Source organism: Peromyscus leucopus, chromosome 1 (assembly GCF_004664715.2).
Source record: "Peromyscus leucopus breed LL Stock chromosome 1, UCI_PerLeu_2.1, whole genome shotgun sequence".
Lineage (NCBI taxonomy): Eukaryota > Metazoa > Chordata > Mammalia > Rodentia > Cricetidae > Peromyscus > Peromyscus leucopus.
In genome coordinates, this window is record NC_051063.1 from 117,203,359 (window position 1) to 117,227,628 (window position 24,270).

At 34.5% G+C, this 24,270-nt stretch overlaps 1 protein-coding gene across 1 annotated transcript in view; it reads left to right on the plus strand.

Moving 5' to 3' along the window:
• The window catches only part of Tyr (tyrosinase), a 70,003-nt gene that overhangs the window by 44,500 nt on the left and 1,233 nt on the right, over nt 1-24,270 (plus strand). Inside the window, exon 4 of the mRNA XM_028856723.2 lies at nt 14,791-14,972. Within this exon, the coding sequence (XP_028712556.1) occupies nt 14,791-14,972 (182 nt within the window). The remainder of the gene's footprint in view (nt 1-14,790; nt 14,973-24,270) is intronic.

Genomic DNA, 24,270 nt, shown 5'->3' on the forward strand with positions numbered 1-24,270 from the left:
TTGATAGTATAATTTCTGCTCTAATATTTTTTATAACCCAGCTAATCAGAGTTTATCAGCATCATTGATTTTCATTATAAGCCCACAGCTTTAGGCTTGATTGGTTTTCTATATTGTTTTTGCCTTCAGTTTCAGGATTTTTATATTTTGTTTCTTTCCTTCACTTTGAATTTTTCTTTTCTTACATATGTCCACTAATAAAGAAGATTGAACCCACTTACTTCAGCCCTTTGTCCTAATAAAATTGTTTCAATACTACAATTTATTTCTAAGCACTGTTCTAGCTTCATACTATATATTTGATTTTTAAATGTTCTACACTCAAAATATTTGTGAATATTTCTTTTGATTTCATCTCTGTTCATGGGTTACCTTTAAGTGTCTTGTCTCATTTATAAATACTTAATATTTCTATGAGTTTTCTACTGTTAATTTTCAGTTTCATTCTACTGCTGTTGAATAATATAATTTCTTCATTTCAATCCTTGTTTATTTTGAAATCCACATAATGACTTCTTGTACTGAATATTTCCTTTGAATATAAAAATCTATATTTTTCTACTGTCAGTTGTAAGTAATTTATTACTGATATTCTATTCACATGTAATATGTTTTTTGTCTACTTATCCCAATTTCATAGAAAATGGTGTTAAAATGGAACTTTGGATAATAATTGTCAATATATCTATTTTTTTCTAACAGTCATGTTATATGTTGTCAAGTGCCATTGCTAGATTTAGACATCTTTCCCTAATTAGATCTTCTAGACAAATTTATTTTTAATTTGCAATTCCTATTATTTCTGGCTCAAATCAACATTAATATTATTTTTAGCTAAACTGTTCTCTTTAGAGTTTTGCTTATTTTGGTAGATCTTATTTTCTTACTCTTAAGTAGATCATATGTGTTCTCTCTCTCTCTCTCTCTCTCTCTCTCTCTCTCTCTCTCTCTCTCTCTCTCTCTCTCTTTCTCAGCTCTCTATGCAGATTCCCTGATCTTTGAAGGGTGGGATTAGATGGGGATAGCTCTTTAAAGCAGTGTGTTGTAAAGACTCTCTCTGTGTGTACTAACTGACCATAGTTGACAAAATATTTTCTGATGATTCTCTCACTCCTACATTCAGTCTTGTTCTAACAATCATTCTTTTATTATGTTTTAACTTTATTTTGTTTCTCAATCTTTTTTTCCTTCTCTACAATTTTGAGATTTTTTTTGTGTGTGTTGTGTTGTCTCTGCTTATGTTTAGAAAAAAAAATTAGACTATTTCTCAAGAATCCAATTGGTTTCCTCTATTTCTTTTTCATCCAACTTCTTCTCTTCTGTGATCATTCCCTTCTTCCTTCCTTCTTTCTTTTCTCTTCCTCTTCTTACACTTCCTCCTCTTCTTGCTTCTTCTTCCCTTCTTCTCTTTTCTTTCTTATTTACCCATGTCTTTGAATTCCAGTAATACAGTAATGAATGAGGTCTAAGTTTTAGCCATATAAAACGTTTCTGTGATTACTTTCTTTGGTGTAGTATATCATCTAATATCCTCATTAAATATTTTATTCATCTCTGATATGACATATTTTTCTTTAGTTTTTTAGATAATTCATTTTATATTTTTTATGTAAAGTGAAAATTTCCCTCTGATCATAGATGCTGTTTCTATGTAATTTAATAGAATCTATCTTAGAACATCAACATCTGGGCTTTCTCTGTCTTTGAATTTTAGTTGTTTTGACTGTTTGTTTGTTTTTAATATTTTAACAGGGTGGTGTGAGTGTGTGTGTGTGTGTGTGTGTGTGTGAAGTGTAATTATTTTTGTAGTGTTTTGCAAGTAATATATGACTAATTGACATAGATATAAAATAACAATCAATATTTAGGTAAATCACATTTATTGTCAGACAATAACACAGGTCTTCCTATGTTAAGACATTATCGTACAGCATGTAATGAATCTTCCTGGTCAGTTTTGAATTTTATAGATTCTGTGGTTGCCTCTGATGAATCACAGATTTTAAATCTCTCAAATTATGAATTAACATTGATTTCTGTTGAATTTGAGATATGGATTGCTAAAGTATTATTAAAATACCTTTGCTATAGTCAAAGTTTTACACAGGTCATACATAATACAGAAGGAACCTCCAATCTCTGTTCTTCTCATATTTGCAATGGTATTTCAAAAGCCAAGGAGATTTTCTGTTCAGTGTTAGCATAAGTTTTACATGGGTTTTGTGCATATCAGTCTCAGGGTTTAAGAACTTTTAGCACTTCTGCATCTGTCCCAGTGGCAACCATCTTTGCCACTTTGTGCAATGATTAGAAAGCTAATTGTCTTCCAATTCTTCTCATACATGAAACTGAAATTGTTTTTGCTGAAGAGTTGGAGAGCATGTTCTGCCTCTTCTCTATCAGAGGAAATATTTAGCTTTGTGTTAATGTAAGATTTTGGAAGTGAGCATAGGTGCCGCTGTGGCCAGTGTAAGATGCTTTAATCTCATTTCATTTTAACACGGAGTCTGTGAACAAAGTTCTAAGCTTATTACAAAGACTCAGCTATTCCTTGCTGGGAACAAGTCAGGAACCCTTCTCACATTTCCCAGAAGATGAAAAAAATGTCATCCAAGCAGATTTCCAAAAACTATAATCCTAGCCATCCATCTGACCCTGGATACCAGATCTCATACTAAATCAACTTCCCTTGGATATCATTTAGAAATAGCATCAGGAATCTGTATTTCTCATGACTCAGCCTGAAAAGCAGCTGGGATGGTAGTTAGGAATAATTTTAACTCAGAAGAGCAAGATTTATATATTGAAAAGTACAGAAATATTGTTGAAGTAAATTTAGTGAATCTCTGGAATGAACAATTATATCTTGCTCATGGACTAGAAGACACTTTCTGTTAAGGTGACAAGAGTTTCCAAAACAAAAATTTGTTTCCTCTACTCTCTGTTGAATGAGAGGAAGAGAGGGAGTCTTTAGTCACATGTCGCAGACTCTTGGTGTTCTTAATGTTTAAAAGAATTCCTTGAATCATGATTTCTTAATTTTAAGTATGCCATTAGACAATGTCCAAGGGTAATGATAGCTCCATCTCATAATTCTTCCTAGTTATATTTTTTTTCTGCAGAGCAACATATCCATAGACTTACTCCTACTATTTTCAGAAATAGAAATTAAGGACACGTGACTTAAATTCAACTATCAACAGCATAATAATGTATACATAAGCACAACTGCCATCTTTATGATTGGTTGTTCATTTGTATAGCAAATTCTTGAAAAATGTGATGAACGAAGGGTACATAATTATCATACCCCGAGTAAAAGACAACATTCTTTCAAGCCCCAATATTCTGTGATATATGTACAATATATTATAAATGTAAGAATTCTCCTTCAAAAGAAAATTGCTTTTTGATAGCATCATTTTTCCATTGCTTTAAAAATTGATTTGTTTCTCTCCCATTAAATGATAACAGTGTGTTAAATGCATGTTTGTATGTTTTCAAGTTTCATTCATCCAATATCAGTTTTGAGCTCAGATCCATTATATACCAAATCCACTGGGATAGTCTTATATTTTTTGACTTATTATAGCTATTCTTTTCTTGACAACTAGAGAGCCTCAAGTGTTTTAAGCACAAACCAAAAGTGATGAGTTGGACATTTATTGACATAACGTTAACCTCTTTAAAAGAAACAAAGAAGTTATAAAGCTAGAAGGAATTGAGAATAAAGAAAATATTATTTCTGAATACAGGATACATGAGCAGTTAGAGCAAAGATTTCAGGCAGGGATGTCATGTCTCTAAACACTGAAGACAATTTGTCAAGGAGGGATTTGCAAATAACTGTCATGTTGTTTTTATCATTAAAAATTCCCCTCACTGAGCTCCTGAATTGTAGGCTGAATATTTCTTTACGTTCTTTTTTCCTTAACACTACTTAATTGGGCACTTTAAGTTTTATAAATTTCACTACAAAACACTTAAGGGAAAAAAGGGGCAAGCTTTGACAGCAAGTTGTGATATTTATAGATATTTCACAATTCCCTTTGGCCGATGTCTCCTCCTCTTCTCCAGATGATCCATGTTGAGTTTCTTGGTGCTCTACCCTCTGTGATTCATTATTGTTTTTCCACCAATCTCCACTTCTGTAAAGAGCATTCTTCAGCACAATAAATGGAAATCCTTTCCTCATTGTTATTTTCTCCTCATAATGAAAATTCAAACAGAGTAACCTGTCTTCCCTTTGCTCAACATGTCAGTTTACATGTTTAAAACTCCTGGTTAGATGACACACAGATCAACACTTTTCTAAGGAATGACTTTATTTTTAAATTACTCCAATTAGAGGAGAAGATTAAATGAGTAGGAAAAGGAAGAGACTTGGATATATGTAGATGAAGATCCTCACTACAGGAAAATAACAATGACAGGTGGGAAGATACAGAGAGCAAAACAAAGAAAATAATATGTTTTCCAGCCTTTCATCTGTGTTTTCTTGAGTTCTACTTCCCAGTAGTAAGGACCATTTGTTGTGATTTAAATGTCAGGCTGTCAGCTGCAGATAAATTCACTTTCTGAAGGATGCTTTACATTATCTTCATTCATTAATCTAGATTTAACACACTATTTTTGTCATTTAAATTCCAATGATATTAGTATTATTACTGTACAAATTATTTGTGCTCCATATGCTTCTATGATTATATGCTATAAATATGCTGAGGCATTCATAGACCATTTGCTATTAACTGGAAAGAAACATTTGAGTTCATAGTCAATTTTCTCGTTACAAATGTTATTCCTGGTATTGAAATATAATAGCTTCTATTATAGTTAGTATATACCCTTGGTACTTAACCACATCATATGTATGCACCTTACCTGAAGTCTTAAAAATAAAATAGAATTAAAAAAATCTTCCTGCATAATATTTTCAAATGAATATTTCAGGCAGTATATTGTTTCACACCATCCCCTCAATCAAATGGTAATTACATCTCCCACTGGATACAAAATTAATTTGAAGTCCTCTGGCAAAGAAACATAGATTTTTGCTATTTAATACATGTCATGCATCTCCACTCTAATTTTTAATCTCAATAAACCAGATGAAAATATTCATTTTATTTTATTTTATTTTTGAATAATTATGTAGAAATTAGAGATTTGCAGACCAGTAAGAGTGTGGATAAAGTGACAATCTCAGATGATAAATGAAGCTTCTGGTAGTTTTCAAAGATAGGAAACCTACAACTACATAGGAAATTAAAGAACATGCCAATTATGGATGCAGAAAGAGGAGTAATGACTATGCCATTGGATCATCTGTGCATCTGTGACTACAAGAATCTTCTGTCTCTTTGTAAGTTATTAGGTGGAGGGGTGACTGCATAATTTATTTGGGTTCTCACAAAGTTGTGCTATTTACTTGTGAAACTCTAAAGGTTAAAATTTACATATGAAATGTCATATGGACAGTGGTGTACAGTGAATAGTTACAAACACAAAGAAGGAGTTCATCATGATGAACTTCTCCATTGTAATCCTGGGTTGGGGGAGGGGGTTCAGTACAATCTACCATAATTGGGAAAGAAGTAAGGAAGCTAATGTATAGAAAATTGGTACAGTATGTGAACCCCTGAGTGAGGATAAAGAGGATGTTGTCTGGCACCTTTCGTTGAAATATGGTGTTGAAAGTATGCCGGTACCAAGTCCATCTTGAAGTTATTTCACTATTTTTAGCATTAATGATGATGTTTAGTCTATAGAACTTAAAGACATCTTTCCACCTCAGAATCAAGACTTCTTTCTAAGAAATAAAGATAGAATAGAATAGAATAGAATAGAATAGAATAGAATAGAATAGAATAGAATAGAATAGAATAGAATAGAATATTTCAAACTATATGCGTCTTTCCTCTAAAAATTTCTTTAGGAGAGAAATCTGCCTTTTGAAGCTTTTTGTTTCCAGCTTTGCAATATATTACCTGTGCTTGCCTAAGCTCATGGTGAATAATTATTAATGAATAAGTATTTTAAGAAAATGTATAATATAGGCTCTTCACCCTGGCAGATGTAGCTGGACTGTTGCATAGACAAGCTCTAGTCTAGTCTCTATGGATACGGACAGGGATACATAAGAATTGTTCCTTTTCTATGTAAAATGTCACAGGCACCATTTTGTAGAGTCCTGCTGTCTAACTGTGCTTTGTGAGTACAGCCTGATTCATTTGACTTGAGTTTAGTTTCTGTCAGTTATAAAATTGTTCAGTTTAGTTGTACATCACAATCACCTTTCTTCAAATAGTCCATGGTGCAGTGTTTGCCCCCTAAAGATAAGCTTAAATGGTTATGGGGAAGGAAAATTAGAACCTCACTGCCTTTATGTCTTGAACTTCATTCTTACTTCTCCTTTTACTTCTCATGCTTGGTTTCTCTAAACTTATTCATTAGTTTAAGTGATTTTAATCTCATCTTAATTCCTTCCCATTCCCTAAGGATTACTTTTCACTTTCATTGACTAAGTGAGCAGTTTTAAAGTTTGCACTTAAAATGGTGGACAGTTGATGTTGGGATCAGTTGAATTTCTTATTTCCTTTATGCCCTTTTCATTTAAATCTACCCATGTCTGACAACCTATCCTTGTAAAATGTGACTTTCTTTTAAAAGGGCTGTTTTCACCAATACTTTCTGAATACTCCCCCAGTGGATTTCATCATTAGCTAGGGACATTAGATAAATAGATCCAATGGAGATACTATTATTTCCCATGTTCCCGCAATAGTCTCCATTCAAATAGACTGTATATTCAGTCAATGTTCACTCCCTTTAACCAACCCACTTGACCCTTCCTCCACTTCTGTATCAGTTAAACAGACTGTCACTTCATTGCCTAAACTCCTCCAATGACAGCCTATTGCTTCACAGCACTATTTAGACTCCATAGCTTCTTTGCAAGAATCCAACATTATCTGTTACATCACATGCATTTGCGTATACATTCTCTTCCAGTTCTGAGCTACGATAAGGCCCTGGGCTCCTTTATGCCTGAGCTGTAATCTTCTTGGGCTTTCCTTTCCTTTTCTATTACACTGCAAGTTTTCCATAAGTCACTTCTCAAAACTATGTTGAAATGTCACCTGAAGGTCCTGTTACCTGAAACATTTCTACCCAAGCAGAATCTATCTGTTCATTCACTATTCTCCTAAGTTATAAAAGGTCTTGATTATTGTGTGGCATTCATAATACACCCTGTTGAGTTATAGAGCCAACTTCAACTTCTTGTAAGACATGGCAATTCCTCACTTGGCTTTGTATCTCCAGAATCAGGCACTTTGCTGATGACATTGCTGGCAGTGTGCTAACTGGTGAGAGTCAGTGAATGGTTCAGTCATGAGAGGTTCAAAATCACGAGCATCTCTTGCAATCTTCCTTTTTCCAATTCTGATCAATCCCTAAAATAGTCCATTTATACTCACTTTAAGAATTTGGTAAAATTTACTCCGTGGAGTTCCTAGCCCAGTCTCCATAGCAAGTTCAAAATCAGCTTGAAAATCATAGGCAAACAGATTATGCCTACTAAGACACATCTCCAACAGCCACAACACTACTTAAGGGCAAAGTAAATGATGACCATGATGGGATAGCCCCTTTAAGTTGTTCTACAATATCTTGTACAATTTTAGCTGCATCAAAATCCAATTTAGCCTTTTTCATTTCTATAATCTCTTGTTGTAATTTAGCCAAATCTAAGGATTCATTAGAATCATGCCAGATTCCTTTAAGATGTGCCTTAACTCTTCCCCATCCAGTAGCACTTTCATTGTACACAGAAGATGCAGGCTGCTGATGCCAGCCAGAGGTACATTGAGATAGAAAATGAAACTGCCTGCTCCTTGACACAAGGCATGATAGATAGTGGTTGAATGTCTGTGCTGTGCATTGTTCTACCTCTATCCTTCAAGACTGTATATAAGCTGGCTGTGAAATAAACTCAGAGCTGTCCAGCATTGACCAGCAGACCTCTCAACACTTAAAACAACAAAACAAAACAAGAAAAGAAATTGGTAAAATTGTGATTTTTCAATTAAAAACATAGTACCTATAAATTGCCTGTAAAATTTATGGGTGATTATGAATGATTCTAATCACAGTACCTAGTTTGTGAACAAGCACTATAGTAAATATATGGTATATAATAATCAGTGAGGTGACATGATTGCTTTTAGTGAATTCTGTACACTTGGTATTAGATATTAGGAAAAAAGCTGAAAATTGATATAAAGGAATCCTCAGTATCAAACACATATTCAAAAAATTGTAACAATGTGATCATCAAGGAGGAAAAATTAATTATTCTGGAAGTTCTCATAGAAGTGGTATTTGACCTAAGCCTTGAAGGAGTAAAAGATAGAGTCAAAAACATATATACTAGAAAGTCCTGGAGAAGAAAAGCTCAGAATCAAATTATAATGTTAATACTGACATCAATAACAATAATCTTTTATACTATGAATTATTCTTCTCCCTTTCTTAGAATTCTTGAGGCTATGAGTCTGAGATCAAAGTGACAGCAGAGCTATTTCTTTAAAGCCTTTTCTTTGTGACCAAAGATCTTCCTGTTTTTTTTTTTTACAGAGTTTTCCCTCTGTCCCTGCCTGTCTCTATCTAAACCTACTTGTCTCTGAGGACTTCCATCAGACTGTGCTAGTCTCATAACTCCATTTTAAGTCAAGCATGTCCTTAAAGATCTCATTTCCAAATGTAGTCACCAAGGTACCAGGAGTTGCTTCACCATATGAGTTTTATAGGTGAGATGGCTCATCTCATACTGTTATAATCACTATTTTACTGAAAACGAAACTGACAGCATAACAGGTTAAGTAGCTTTCCCAAGTTCCTAGAACTATTTGCTATTACAAGACTCTCAGTCTAATCTTCCAGCTTCAGGATCTTTCAGAATTCCTTTCATAACCTCTAAAAATTGATCACCTGGCAAATTTTGACTTTCTGTCTCTGTCTGTCTGTCTGTCTGTCTGTCTCTCATCTCTCTGTCTCTCTGTCTCTCTCTTTTTGTCTCTCTGTGGTGTGTGTGTGTGTTTATGCTGTGCCCCTGTATACAGAGATCAAAAGCTAACACTGGACATATTCCTCTATCTCATTTCACCTTCATTTCTGAGACAAGGTTTCTCATTAAACTTGGATATTGCCAATTTGCAAGACTACATGGACAGCAAATCTTTTTTTTTTTTTTTTTTTTTTTTTGACAGGGTTTCTCTGTGTAGCTTTGCGCCTTTCCTGGAACTCACTTGGTAGTCCAGGCTGGCCTCGAACTCACAGAGATCCGCCTGGCTCTGCCTCCCGAGGGCTGGGATTAAAGGCGTGCGCCACCACCGCCCATATGGACAGCAAATCTTAAGAAAGGGTCTTAGGAGACATGAGATAAATATACTTGAGTCTGAGACAAAGGGCCCACCTTGTTCCCAGATTTCTTTTTGTAAGCACAGATGACTCTTTTTTTTTTTTTTTTTCCTTTTTTCTGGAGCTGAGGACCGAACTCAAGGCCTTGTGATTGCTAGGTAAGCACTCTACCACTGAGCTAAATCCCCAATGCCGACTCTTCTTTTGTATGGTTGCTGGGGGGTCTATACTCAGGCCATCATGTTTGCATAGCAAGTACCAGTACTGTACTGACTGAATCATTCCCCAGGCTCCTCTACAAAAATTTTACTGTACTTAAAAATCTATCTTAGCTTGCTTGATAGTTAATATTCTGAGGCCCTGAAAGGTGACCCCACACCCATGCACATACAAGCAGTACTAAATGAACTCAGTGGGTGTTAAGAGAGGGGAGAGAGGAGAAAGAGAAAGAGAGAGAGAGAGAGAGAGAGAGAGAGAGAGAGAGAGAGAGAGAGAGAGAGAACAAGAAATTGAGAGAGAGAAGTGGGAGAGGATGAGGAGGAATTGGAAGAGAGAGAATAGAAGATAGATTTGATCTAAAATGCATTATATGTACACATGAGTATTAAAGTGTTTTTAAAGTTTCTTATCATTAGTACAGGTACAAAAATAAAACGTTGTTTGTATAACTATTTCTTAGAATATTCTTCATCTTATCTATGGTATATAAAATATAGTACCAGATCCAAATGTAGATTATTTATTTCAAAAATATTAATATTGGCTCTTGTGTTAAGTCAAATGGCTAATTTCTGCTATGTAAAAGAAAATAGCCACAACTAATCAGTTTGGGTGCCTTGTAAACTGTCTAGGATACATTGCACACATAGTTCTTTGATATCTCACAACACTTTGGCTTTCTTATTAGCCACACATTACAGCTAAGGAAACCAAAGGTAGGAAAAATAATTTCTTGCTTTTCACAATAAAAAAAACAATGTAGGGAGTTTGAAACCAGCTGTCCATAGTTCCTGCTTCTTTCCTTGCTCACAAACTACAGTACACATATTTTCTTCTCATTGTTCATCCTGTAGAATATTCCTTCTTTCAACAGAACAGATTGTAATTCTCTTCCTTAACTCTTACACCTAGTTGCTGTGGATGTGTACTGTCTAGAAAACTCTGAGCACTTGGGAGTCACTTCACAGACACTCACAAGTCTCCCTACAGAAACAATTTTAAGCTACTCATCAGAAAACCCCATGTCAGTGTCTAGCTTTGCAAATCACTTCTCTGTACTGGACTCTGGACTCTGGGTCCACATGGTACAGGAGAAAAACTGAATTCCACTTACACACACACACACACACACACACACACACACACACACACACAAACCATCATTAGACTTTCAATATCAGTGTTTCACAGTTATGAATTTACATCTTCTCAGCAATCTGGCAGATACTTTATGATTAAAAGTTATATTTCTTGCATATTACTGGAAAAGTATTAAATATTGAAGAGAAAACTTAGGTATTGCTATACACCACAGAAACCTGATATGAAACCTCAGATAGGTTTGGCACTTTATAGTTGAGTACATAATAGCCAACACTAAATACCCATCGACAGAGAGATTCCTTTATGTTTAATTTTTTCCTAATTTTGACATGCTTTAATATTTGCTTTTATTTAATTGTAGAAGTTGAGGTACATACATATTTAGAGTGAGTATTCATAATAATTTTTGAAACATGTAATCATCTTAAATTTCTTTCTGTAGTTGTAGTTAGCAAAAGCTTCAAATTTCCCTAGTACCTTTACTTTTGTCTCTTCTCTTGGTTTTGGACTTACTATATGCCTTCCTTAAGAACCTTTATATTGTTTCTCAGTACATTGTATTTCCTCTAGGTAGAATATATGGTTTTTGACATTGTACTGTTGTTGGTATGATACAGTATGAGAGACAGGAAGTCATATAAAATATTCTGAAAAATTTGTAACTTTTAGTGCACCAGTGTGTGGGTGCTATGGCCTAAAAATGTGTTTCTCTAAACTCTTTTCACCCTATTCGTTCTCTTTTTCCTTGCTACAACATTATAAATATATTTTCTGGAGGCTTTGGGCTCTTGTTCTTTCTTTCCCACTGAATGAGACAAGAACAGAGGGCAAATGGGGAGAAAACTTTCTTCAGAGAAAACACATTCTGGAAGTCATCCTCAAGTGGAAAATGTTGTCAATATTTTTCACCATGATTGCTTGCTGTTATCATGGAGAGAGTCAGACAAGAATCTTGGATTTTCATCCTCAAAACCTTGTAGAATTCCTGGATAGAAAGTCATAACATATGTTGTAATTCTCCTGGGACTGATGCCCTAGAAATTTATCACTATCACCTGAGCGTAGAATAAGTCTCCAGATGTTCCTGAAAGTATTTAGATACTGCTACCGTTCCATGAATCCAGCTGTATTGGCTCCTAGTAGGCATATTTTAACCATATTCCTTAGGATGCAAGTATATTGACAGCTTTAGGGTCATCAATTTGTTCTGAAACATGGATTTTCTTATGGGTTTAGGGGGGGAAGCTGCTCATTTTCCACTTTGCCCTTTTATGATTGTATGGACAAGAGTGACCAAGGGCTTTATATTAGGCTTGAAATAAAATATTCTGTTAGGTTTATCTATAAAACAGATCACTCCATATTTCTACAATCAGTTTTTAGTAATTTTACAATGCCTATCTGACTATCTCAGACTTTTAGAAATCTATCCAGATTAATTTTCAATGAATTTTCAATAAGATTTTTCCCCAAACTGTCAGTGTGGTTATCCAATTTACTATTAGTATTTCAGTGGGAGCCATTCTAGACACAGTTTGATGAAATTAACTTTAGATGAGAACTACCACTGGAGATTTTAATCAAGACTAATGTCTTCATTTTCAAAGGTTGATAAGGTAATAAGCAAATTAATGGTCTCATCCATTAAATCTGGTGCTAAGGATTGATGTTCTTGTCTTATTTAGATAAAAGATTTGTTTTTATTTCTTGGTAGAAACAAAATTATTTATAAATTAACTTTAATACTAATTTTTCTCAATTGACAACAGGTACAAATTTTACCTCTAGCCCCAGCCTAGTGACTCACTACATATTGGCTTGTTCCAATATGAAAGTATAGAGAGAATTGAGAAAAGATAAATAGCCAAAGATTCTCCTATGGCTGAAAATATGTTTAGAAGTTTGAAACATATGGATTTAAACAAGCATATTGTATATAAATTAATAGTATAATATCCGATTAGATTCAAGTATATATGTACACACCTCAGTAATCAGACATAAAGCTATTACATGTGAATTTTTCATCTTTTGGCTTGTTAGAATTTTCTAAATTGCATGTTGTTAACAAGTAAGACTATTTTGAATATAATAGTAGAAGCTAATATTAAAATTATTCAAAACATTATAAGTCTTACATAGAATTTGGTGCTTTTAAACAAGTTCTGACTTTTTTCAGTTGAGAAATCTGAGAGCCAAAGAAAATCAATCTTTGAGAAGCTTCTTCTTTCCCAATTCTGTCTATCAGAAGGATAACAATCATTAGAGACTTTTCTCCAAACACTCAACCTTCGCATTTCTGTCATAGCATAATTCACTTCCGTCACCATTTGTAAAGTTTTCCTCCTCTAGTGATAATAAGAAGAAAGAAGTTGAGCAAGAGGGGTCATGGGGAAGATGCTGCTATTTAACAAACACCTCTGTGACTGGTGCTGTTTTAATCTGCATGGTATCTTTATGCCATAGGAATTTCCATTTTGGAGAAGAAAAGAAGTTGGCCTACAACAGATGCTCAATATATATTTAATAATAAACCAAAATTAGAAAAATTTTAGTATTCATGGTCCAGATTTTTGTTTTTACCAATGAGCTGCTGACCCTTCAATAATGCATAGGCAAAATCCAATACTGGCCAGACTAGTGATTGAAGACCAGATTTCAACTGAATAGAATTGATTTATTCCATAGGAAAAAAATATTGTGTTTATTCTATTTGGCTCTCTTGTTCTGTCTGGTGTATTTTAAATTGTAAAAGCTTTTTTTTTTTTTTTAAATTTGTTCACGTATTATTATCCTCCCCTTATATAACTTACTCTTTACCATGAACTAACACTAAGTTAAAATTTAAAATTAGCAGTAATTGATTTATTTGGCATTTTCTTAACAACATTATCACATTGAATTTTGGATTTGTTGGATTATGAGGATGAGTAACCTTGTCTCCTGTATAGATATGAGTGATTAAAACCAGAAACTATTGCTCAAGGAAAGTTCTTAAACTCCAGATCTCTTATCTTCCTATGTTATACAGTCTAGTACACAAATCGATTTTTTTTGTCATTCTTTTAAGGGCTTTATATAAATTCTCTCACTGGTTGAATTTTTAATTCATTTTTATTCAATCTTTTGATCCATTTAATTTTTTTAGCATTATTACCGGTTTTAGTTGTGCCAAACAGAAACTAACACTGGCTGCTTTTAATAGGAAAGTTTGCTGAAAGAATTTTAGCTGGCTCACAGAACTAATGTGAAACAAACTCAGAGACAAAAGAGAACAAAAGGGACAACCTACACAAACTCCAGAGCACGCATTCTAGAGAGCTGAATAGTGCAGAAGAGACTCTTTCATGATACAACTAGTTTTGCTGTCCATGAAAATTCAATGTTGTTTCAAAGGTCGCCATTGCTCACTACTAAGATGGATTATCATTTTCCTTGTTTTGTGTGTGTGTGTGTGTGTGTGTGTGTGTGTGTGTGTGTGTGTGTGTGACTGTTTCCTATTTCTAAAATGGTTTTATTTTAATGCCTACATAGTGATCACGTGATCACATAAAACCTTTAGAGGAATCTGGAAATGGGCTCTTTCACCCTTTATCATTGAAGGTAGGTTCTGCCTTGGAAAACATGACCTTTTTCCAAAGTTAAAACAAAGGTTGAAATAACCACCACAAACGTACAGTGAGTAAGTTCTAATACTTTGTCAACTTAGTTTTATGTGTTTTTTCTTTTGACTCTCCTTGCATTTGTAAAAACTTATATTTAACATGACTATGATTAAATTTCATGCAATCCAAAGTTGCATTCTGAAGACTCTAATCTGGCTATAAAAGTTTAATTATTTTCCCATGGAAAACCTTGAAGTTATCCTCACTCTTATTTCTGATGAGTGATCTTCTTCCAGATATGCAATACTAATTTGCTAGAGTTTGAAGATAGTCAGCATTTGTTCATGTCTTGGGATATTAAAAATTGCTTTCTAAGAATTTCAAATATTGATCTTATAAATAAAATATTCCTGAGTCTGAATAACCCTTCCCTCTATAGCATTTTTGAACAATGGCTCAGAAGACACCGTCCTCTTCTGGAAGCTTATCCAGAAGCCAATGCACCCATCGGCCATAACAGAGATTCCTACATGGTTCCATTTATACCACTATACAGAAATGGTGATTTCTTCATTTCATCCAAGGATCTGGGATATGACTACAGCTACCTACTGGAGCCAGGTAAGGCTCAGTTGTCTTCAGATGAACTGTAGAATCTTATGTGGCTAGCCTCCTTTGGATAGTTAAAAAAAATCTGTGTATATACAATGTTTCCCCAAAACTCCTTAAGAATCTGTATTATACCAATTTATTGTCATTTATAGACTAAATTCTGAAGATTCCCAAATTTATAATTATTCTATCTACTATAGGGCATCTTGTACAAGTAAATTATTGAAGAGTATAGGATTAGGATGCTTTTAAGCCATAATTCTATCAATTAGCTATTTTATGACCTAGCGATATTATTTCAGTTCTCTGAATCATAGTTCCTTCATGTTATATATTTAGATCACAATAACTCAATGACTATTCTGAACTATGTAAAAGAATTCAGTGCATGTAGTACGACACAAGTAAACAGTTTATAATCTACCACTGGGAGACTCTTGGTAGGATTACCAATACAATAATGGAAACTTTCAGTGCCAACTAATAATAAGCTTCATAATAAATTTTAATGTCAATTACTGTGTTTTTGTTGAAAAAGGCTTAGGAGTGGGAATAGCTCTGAGTTTTGATCTTCCTATGCTGAACTATGTTAATATCTTGACAAAGAAGGGATAGGTAATAATGAAATCCAATTCCATGCAGGAACTACATACTATTCTAGTCTACCTGAGTGTTGCAATGACAACTGAGAAATACAACCTAAAGAAATTATTTTCCTTATGGATCTATATGTATTAGACCATTTGACAGGTTCCATTGGTTTGGGCCTGAGGCAAGACAGAAATAGCATGTTAGGAGTATGTAGTAGAGAGAAAGAGGGACTCATATCTAAGATGTATCCTTCAAAGGCAAACTTCCAGTGACTTAAAGCTTCCAATCAGGCCTCATCTCCTACTTTCAAGCACCTCCTAATTATGCCCTGTTATATTGGAAACCCATCATTGATTAATTAACTGATGTATCCAGAATCCTCATGATACAATCAATTCCCAAACCTATTAGCTAGCAGCCAAGTCCGTTAAACATCAGTCTTTGGGTGGTGGGAACAAACCTTTTCTATTTAAACCATAACTCCATGTTTGACTTGTGTATTTAATTTATTATTTATTAGATAAGTATTATTTTTCATAAAAGGAGGTGAGAATATCAGTCTTACAGAATTTAAGTGACTTCTTAAATGCTAAATGGCATTATAAGGAGGAAGCTGATTTTGACAGTACACTTAGCATCCTCAGCTTTCACTGTAGTATATGAAGACTAAATGAGCACAAAGTAAAGCTACAAATAGTTTATGGGTAAGAGATATTCAAGAAGAACTATTATTTTGATACATTCTTGAACAATTAATAAAACATTAACAGATGAACAGAAAAGTAAACAATGGACAAATGTGTGAACTTAACTAACTCCTAGTTCTTATGTTCCACTGTAATGACTAATGTAGTATGGATATCAGTAAGCACCAAGTCCAATGTGGAAGTCCAACAGATTGGGAAGGAAGTGCAAAGACTCAATCATAATCATCAGCAAAATCTTACAGGGTACAGATAGGGCAGCAGTTATCTGTGCATAGTTCAACTTTGACACTGAAGATTGGTAGGCAGGGTAAAGACAGAAAAGGACAGAGAAATATTCTAGCCTGAAAAAAGAAACATAAGAAGCAATGAAAATCACTGTATTTTTGGAATAGCAAATTCTTCTCTTGAGTGATTGAACAAAGAAAATGACATTGAGAAGATTGAAGACATCATAAAAGTTAAAAATTGTGTGCTTTTTATGACTGGGGCTTGTCTAAGTGTGTTACATGGAGCAATTTATTCTTTATTATATTTTGATGACAAAATTCCTAGAGATTGGCAAATCAGTTATATACTGAGTGAAGATAAAGAAGATTATAGGGCCCTTTTGAAAATTTTGACCTGTAAAACAAATAAATTATAATACAATTCACTGTTATATTTGAGAATAATCGGAGAAGGCCTGGGCACAAGACTTGTGTTTTGTGATGTGGTAGAAATAGGAGATAAGAAACATCAGAGTAAGTACTTTTCAATACAATAGGATATGTAGGCTTGAAACTCCAAGCCCTCCAAACCTGGCCTTTAAATCTATATGGGAGAGCCATCAACATGCCCACTGTTATCTTGAATAATCTTTAGAATTCTAGTTTCTAGTGATGGATATTGTGTTTTATAAGATGGTAAACTGAGACACATAAAGATAAATCACTATCTAAATTACAAAGCTAGTAATCAGAAAATATTAAATATCTATACTGATTACCCATAGAATGATCTTTCCATTACTCCACCATAGCTTCTTTGAGGTGTTATATTACTTTTCACACATACAGCCTGATTCATCACTCCCTCATCATGCCCACATGATTAAGGCAAAGGTAACAAACATTTTTGTGTGTGAAAGGTGATGAGGGTAAAAACTTCCATTAGAAGGTGAAATATATTTATTTTAAGTACGTTAAACAAAATAAAGTTGAAATGCTTTGCTGATTTGCTGTGTTTTCATATAGCTGCAAATTTACATAGTTAACTTCAGAGAAATTTGATTTTAAATAAATAACAGAAATTGCCTACTTTCTATCATATGAATCATTCTTTATTATTGTTTCTTTTGTGCATTCAAAGTACTTAAAATTTATATCTATTCATCACCAAACTTCAAGATTCTAAAAAAAAAAAAAAAAACTTTTTTAAAAAAATAATTTAGTTCAAGAGGGTCATTATTCATCATTCAGGTATTCATGTTGATAATTACTTAAGTATTGTGTTGCTAAGGGCAGCTAATGTCTGAATTTGTCAAACATTTTCTCTTGTATTTAAATTTAGTGGTGTTTTAAAAACTGAGTAGCAAGTGATTTTATTTCAGGATTAACTGATTAAAAGGTAAGGCCAGCATGGGAAATAGGTTCCCAAAAGCTAAGAACCAGGGACAGGTCATGATTTGGGGGGAACCTGTTCTCCATGCCGGATTACCTTGTCTAGCCTTTATAGAGGGAAAGGAGCTCAGTCCTATCTCAATTTGATGTGCCATGCTATGTTCAAGTCCATGAGATGCCTGCCTCTTTCTGAATGGAGACAGAAGAGGAGTGGGTGGATGGGGAGAGGCATAGATGAGAGAGGGGACGGGAGGAGAGAAGGTGGGGGAATTGTGGTTGGCATGTAAAATAAAGGAAGAAGAGAGAGAGAGAGAGAGAGAGAGAGAGAGAGAGAGAGAGAGAGAGAGAGAGAGAGAGAGGCCAGAAATTTATTGGAGAAAGAAGTTAGTTTTTTGTTTTGTTTTGTTTTGGTTTTTGGTTTGGATCCCAGAAGTCTTGATGTCCATATGGTAGGGAATGCATAGCAGCGGATGGCTGGAACAGTAAGTTCATAGATCATAGCTCACCCTCTAAACTACTCACAAAAAACAAACAAGCAAGAACTGAAAATGGGGTGAGGCTATGAACAATCAATGTGTGCTGCCAGTGAAGTACTTATTTCAGCAAGGCTCACATCCTAAAAGTCCCTTAACCTCCCTCAAACAGTGCACCGACTAGAGACAAGGTGTTTAGACACTTGATCCTATGGGGGACATTTTTCATTTAAACCACTACAATAATCTAAATAAATTGTTTGTTTTATATATATTTATTATATATGTATATATATGTTTATTTTATATACGCTTATCTCAATTTTTTTTGTTCAGATGACTTCAAGTGATCTCAATGTTCATTATCAACAAAGCATCATCTTCAAACACATTTTCAAAGACACACACACACACACACACACTCACAAAACCTTTTTAAACTATGTAATCTTAATTCCTTAAATTAGGGTAATGACTCCAAACTACATTATGTGTTTGTTGTGTTGATAATGAGAAGATACATCGCAAATGGCAAGGTAGGAAGCAATTCGAATGATTTGTGTGGCAAAAGTGGTGAAACTTCGAGTAAATTGATATGCCAGAAAAATTATGACATTAAAAAAATAAAAAGAGGAACTCTGCTGAGGTTCAACAGTATATAAAAAGGAAAGAAATATCAAAATTTTGTTTGGAAATACATAAAGTGTATTTGAAGATGATGCTTTGGTGATAACGAACATCAGGATCACTTGAAATGGTATGAACAAAGAATATTTGAATAAGCTAAAGAACAGAACAAGAAACAGAAGTAAAACTGAAAGCACTTGAGCTTTCATAATAAAGCACCTTGGTTTGGTTTTCTGTTGCTGTCATAAACACCAGGGCCAAAAGCAACTTGGAGAGGCACAGATTTATTTCATCTTACACTTCCAGGAAACTGTCCACCACTCAGGGAAATCCCAGAGGGAACTCTGCTGCAAACCTAGGTTGAAATTGAGGTAGAAGCCACAGAGGGATAGTGCTTATGGGCTTGCTCCAAACAGCTTGCTTAGCCTGCCAACCTTCCTTCCTTCCTTGCTTCCTTCCTTCCTTCCTTGCTTCCTTCCTTCCTTCCTTCCTTCCTTCCTTCCTTACTCTTTCCCTCCCTTCCTTTCTCCCTTCCTTCCCTCCCTCCTTCCTTTCTTCTTTTTCTTTCCTTCTCTTTTTTCTCTTCATTCCTTTCTTTTTGTTGAATTTATTCTTCTGTGGTATATTACATCCCAACTATAGTTTCCACTTCCTCCCCCCATAGTCCTTCTCCCACCCATCCACTTCTTTCTATCCCTTCAGAAATGAGCAGGCCTCCCAGAGATATCAACTGAACACGGCATTACAATAAGTTACAATAAGACTAGGCACAAACCCTCATGCTAAGTCTAGACAAGGAAATCAGTAGGAGGAAAAGAGTTCCAGGATCAGGCAAAAGGGTCAGAGACAACTCCAACTCCCACTGCACACCAAGCTGAATAACCATAACATACATGCTAATGGCCTAGCTAAGACCCCTACAGGCTCCATGATTATTGCTTCAGTCTCTGTGAACCCGCAATAAACCCTACTTAGTTGACTCCATGGGCCTTGTCCTTGGTGTCTTCAACCCTTTGGGCTCCTACTATCCTTCCTTTTGCTCTTCCACAGGATTTCCCAAGCTCTGTCTAATGTTTGGCTGTGGGTCTCTGCATTTGCTCCCATCAGTTCCTGGATGAAGGCTCTCTGATGATGACTGAGAGAGGCTCTGATTTACAAGTATAGCAGAATATCATAAGGAATCATTTTATTGACTATTTATGTATTTGTTCTTTCATTCATTCATTTGTTCATTCATTTTGGCCAGTTGTGTTTGGTTTGGTTTGATTCTAGGTCTCTGGGCTCTCTGATCTCTGGTTCTTGGCCATCCAGGCAATGTCATTCAGGGACTGCCTTATGTGGTGTGGCTCTCAAATAGCATCAGTCACTGGTTGGCTACTCCCACAAGTTCTGTGCCACCCTTATCCCAGCACATCTTGCAGGCAGAATAAATTGTAGGTCAAAATTACCTCCTTTGTTATACAACCCAGAACCACCTGCCCACAGATGACACTGTCCACTGTGAGCTAGGAACTCCCACATCAATCATTAACCAAGAAATTATTCCACACACATACCCACAGGCCAATCTGATGGGAACATTTTCTCAAATGAGGCTCCAATATTCCCAAATGATCCTAGCTTGTTTCTAGTTAACATAAAAAAATAGCCAGGAAAATTGACTCTTTGTCAAGCTGACACAAACATATGACTATTCAACTGTATCATTTCCTTCCTCCTTTGTCCCTAAGATACCATGCTAATAGTAACACCACAATTTAAAATATAATATGGCTTTATAGGTCCCATGGTCTTTAAAAAATAAAAACATATTAAAAGTTCATTCTCTTTAAGATATCCAAAGTCTCTTAACTGTGGGTTTCTATAACAGTCAAATAAGTTACTGGAGGGATGGTATAGTTGTTAGGAGCACTGGCTGCTCTCCGGGTTTGATCCCTGGGACATAAAGGAAATAGTATGTATGATGTAACCCATCACATACTGACCAGACATTTAAAATGAACTATGTATTTAAATAACCAAGAGCAATTGAATCTAGGCATTTAAGTCCCATCATCAAAAATATTTGTCAAATGTATTTAATACAGTGAGTTTCAGGATTCCTAAAAATGATTTTCATATTTTCATTCGGTTTCAATCTTTTGATTATTTAAATTAATGTCACTCAGTTCTAGAGGTATTATTTTTATTTTTTTTAATGTCATTTCTTAAGCCGGGTGGTGGTGGCACACACCTTTAATCCCAGCACTCGGGAGGCAGAGGCAGGCAGATCTCTGTGAGTTCGAGGCCAGCCTGAGCTACCAAGTATATTCCAGGAAAGGCGCAAAGCTACACAGAGAAACCCTGTCTTGAAAAACCAAATAAATAAATAAATAAATAAATAAATAAATAAATAAATAAAATAAATAAATAAATGTCACTTCTTTCTTGCCTTTTTTGGTGATGGCAACCAAGTCCACAAGGTAATCCATTTTCATTAAAATTATATTCATGACTTCTGGGGGCTTTAGAGATGTTTTCAGATGATTAGCAATAAGATGATTTTCAGAGACAGATAAAGAAAAATAAACAGGAAAATGGATAGGCCTGTATCCCTGCAGCCCCCACTTAAGTAAGGAAATTTCTATTTTTAACTTCTTTGAATATTGAGTGCCAATATACAATTAATTTTTAACAAACCCTCCAGGTTGAAACAAAACTACCCTTATGTCATTTGTTCTTAACATTATCAAACTTATTGTAAGAGTGAAACATTATTTTTTTCACATTGCTACCCATTTTTCTCCAAATACCTTATAAAGTAAAAGTCATCCCTTTCCTTGTTTTATCTATATAATTTTTACTATAAATTATTTACACGAAACTATCATTCTAGAATGTCATAGGTATTTATCTTTTATTTTTGTGAGCAGTGAATTAACTTCTCAAAGTTATTAGAACTCGTTGAAGAGCAAATGGCAGCAAATGCATAGGAATTAGATTAGATGAAAAGATAATTTGTCTATAAAATTGAAATAGGGGAATACTTAAATGATAGAAGAGGAGGAAAACATAAAAACATCAAGGACTGAAGGTCTCCTTCAGTTCTCTATCTTCTGCTTTCTGCTTCTCGTATTGTGTTGTCTTCAGTTCCTGACATCAGTTCCTGCATCCTGTTTCTCATTTCAGAAGAGTGAATTCTGAGTAACAATCAGGAATAGCCATCTTGAATCAGGCATCCATCCTGTACTTACCAACTATCTCTAAAGAAGGCGGTCATGGAAGTTTTACTGCAGTTTCTACTTCAATGGGGTGGGATGAAGGAGTGGGTAGCAAAGATCCTAAGGCACTAGTTCAAATTCCATGGCTTGAGTAAGTTGGTTAATTGTTCCAATAGCAAGAAAGCAGTACATTACTGAATAACAGTCTGTAATTTTAAAGATCAGATCTTCCTCTTTCTTAAGACTTAATGTTTACTTGGGACTGACTCTATGATCTGTGATGGTTCATCAATTTGCTAACTGCATTCCACCTAACAAAACTGAAGCAGAGACAGTATACAGAAGTTGCTATCTATAAACAATCTATCTACTCCTGTTGAGACAATGCTAAGTACAGCTTCTTTGTTTACTGAAATTTTAAAGTTTTCTAAGTAAATTTTAATTATATGTCTATAAACAGAAGATTTTTAAGTAGATTCATAATCATTTTAATTGTTTCTCCAAACTATTGCATACTTTAACTATGTAAGTGACAGTAGGACTATTATTGGTTTCTTATTGCTTTTATTTGGTGCTAATTTTTATATTCATATATATTCTAGCAAAACATACTATTTTTTACATATATTATCTCATAATTCATGTCTCAAATACACAATAATACTATCTGTTCATCACTTTAGATACTTTTTAAAATTCAGGCCCTTTTTTATTTTTTTATTTTTCAAGACAGGTTTTCTCTGTGTAGCATTGTGCCTTTTCTGGAACTCACTCTGTAGCCCAGGCTGGCCTCAAACTTACAGAGATCCACCTGGCTCTACCTCCCTAGTGCTGGGATTAAAGGCATGTGCCACCACCACCCGGCATCGGGTACTTTTTTATAACACATTTATTTGTATAATACTATTTTCCTTTTAGGTGTTGGAGAAAAATGTGTTCTACTTACATTTGTTTCTATTTCGATTCCTCTTATATTTTATTCTCATATATAAATCATATCACAAACATGTTTCTTAATTTCATCTTGTCAAAAAATAATATATGCTTTTTTAAGAGCTAGACTTTTCCAGTTATAAAACCAAAGACCTCACTTTCCACACCCATGCTCTCTACCCAGTCTAGTGTCCCAAGGCATTACTCTTGTAGCCATTTTTTTTTTATTTCCATGTTTGTAAATAGTTGGTAAATGACAATATATTTTAAGTCATTAAGTCTATCTCAGGAGTCTTCATATATAATGAGGTTAGCTATCTAACAAACCCATTTTGATTCTTCCATCTCCTTAGGACAGAACTGCCACTTGAAGACAAGTCCGTGTCTTAAATTTTTGTTAAGTTTTCAATAGTTGAATCAAATAGTTAGAAGTATTTCTTAAATTATTATTCTCTTAGAGCTGATGCTTCATCTTTTTTTATTTTAAAGTATATCATCTATCGTGATCAATGCCAGATTTTATAAGCAAACTATAAATTTTACTTCAAAATATAGTAAACCATGGAAAATTTATAATTTGTTTTCCATGGGCAAATGTTCTTTGTATATCTTTTCATATCAACCTGTATCATTCCTTCATTACCTTTTCTGAGTTCAAAAACAGAATTAGTCATTGAGTAACATTTAATTCTCTCATGGATTTCAGGTACTCTACCAAATTGCAGGATTGCTTCATAGTTTGGGCTTTCCAGGGCTCAGTATAATACAGAATACAGACATATAAATAGTAACTCTAATACAATGTCATGGATGTAATAGAAGAAATGCTAGAACTATAACATTTTAAATGTTTAGGGCTTCTTGGACTGAAATGCTTATATGAAACTAAAGATCAAATTTGGCTTCAGCAAAAAATTCAACAAGAGTGCAGGGGAATCCACCCAGCATGTTATTTTCAAAATGCATATCTTAGATGATCTGAACTAGGTGATTTAAAAGGTAGAAAATAACAGCTGGCAGGAATCACAAGTGCTCTAATCCCAACCCAGTGGCAAATTCCTTTCAGGTTTGAAATTATTATAGATGATCAGGAGGCTAGGAACTTTACTAATTCAAAATTATTTCAAAACTGCCCTTGGCTAAAATCTGTTGTTTTAAGGTTGAAAGTTGTGGGACTG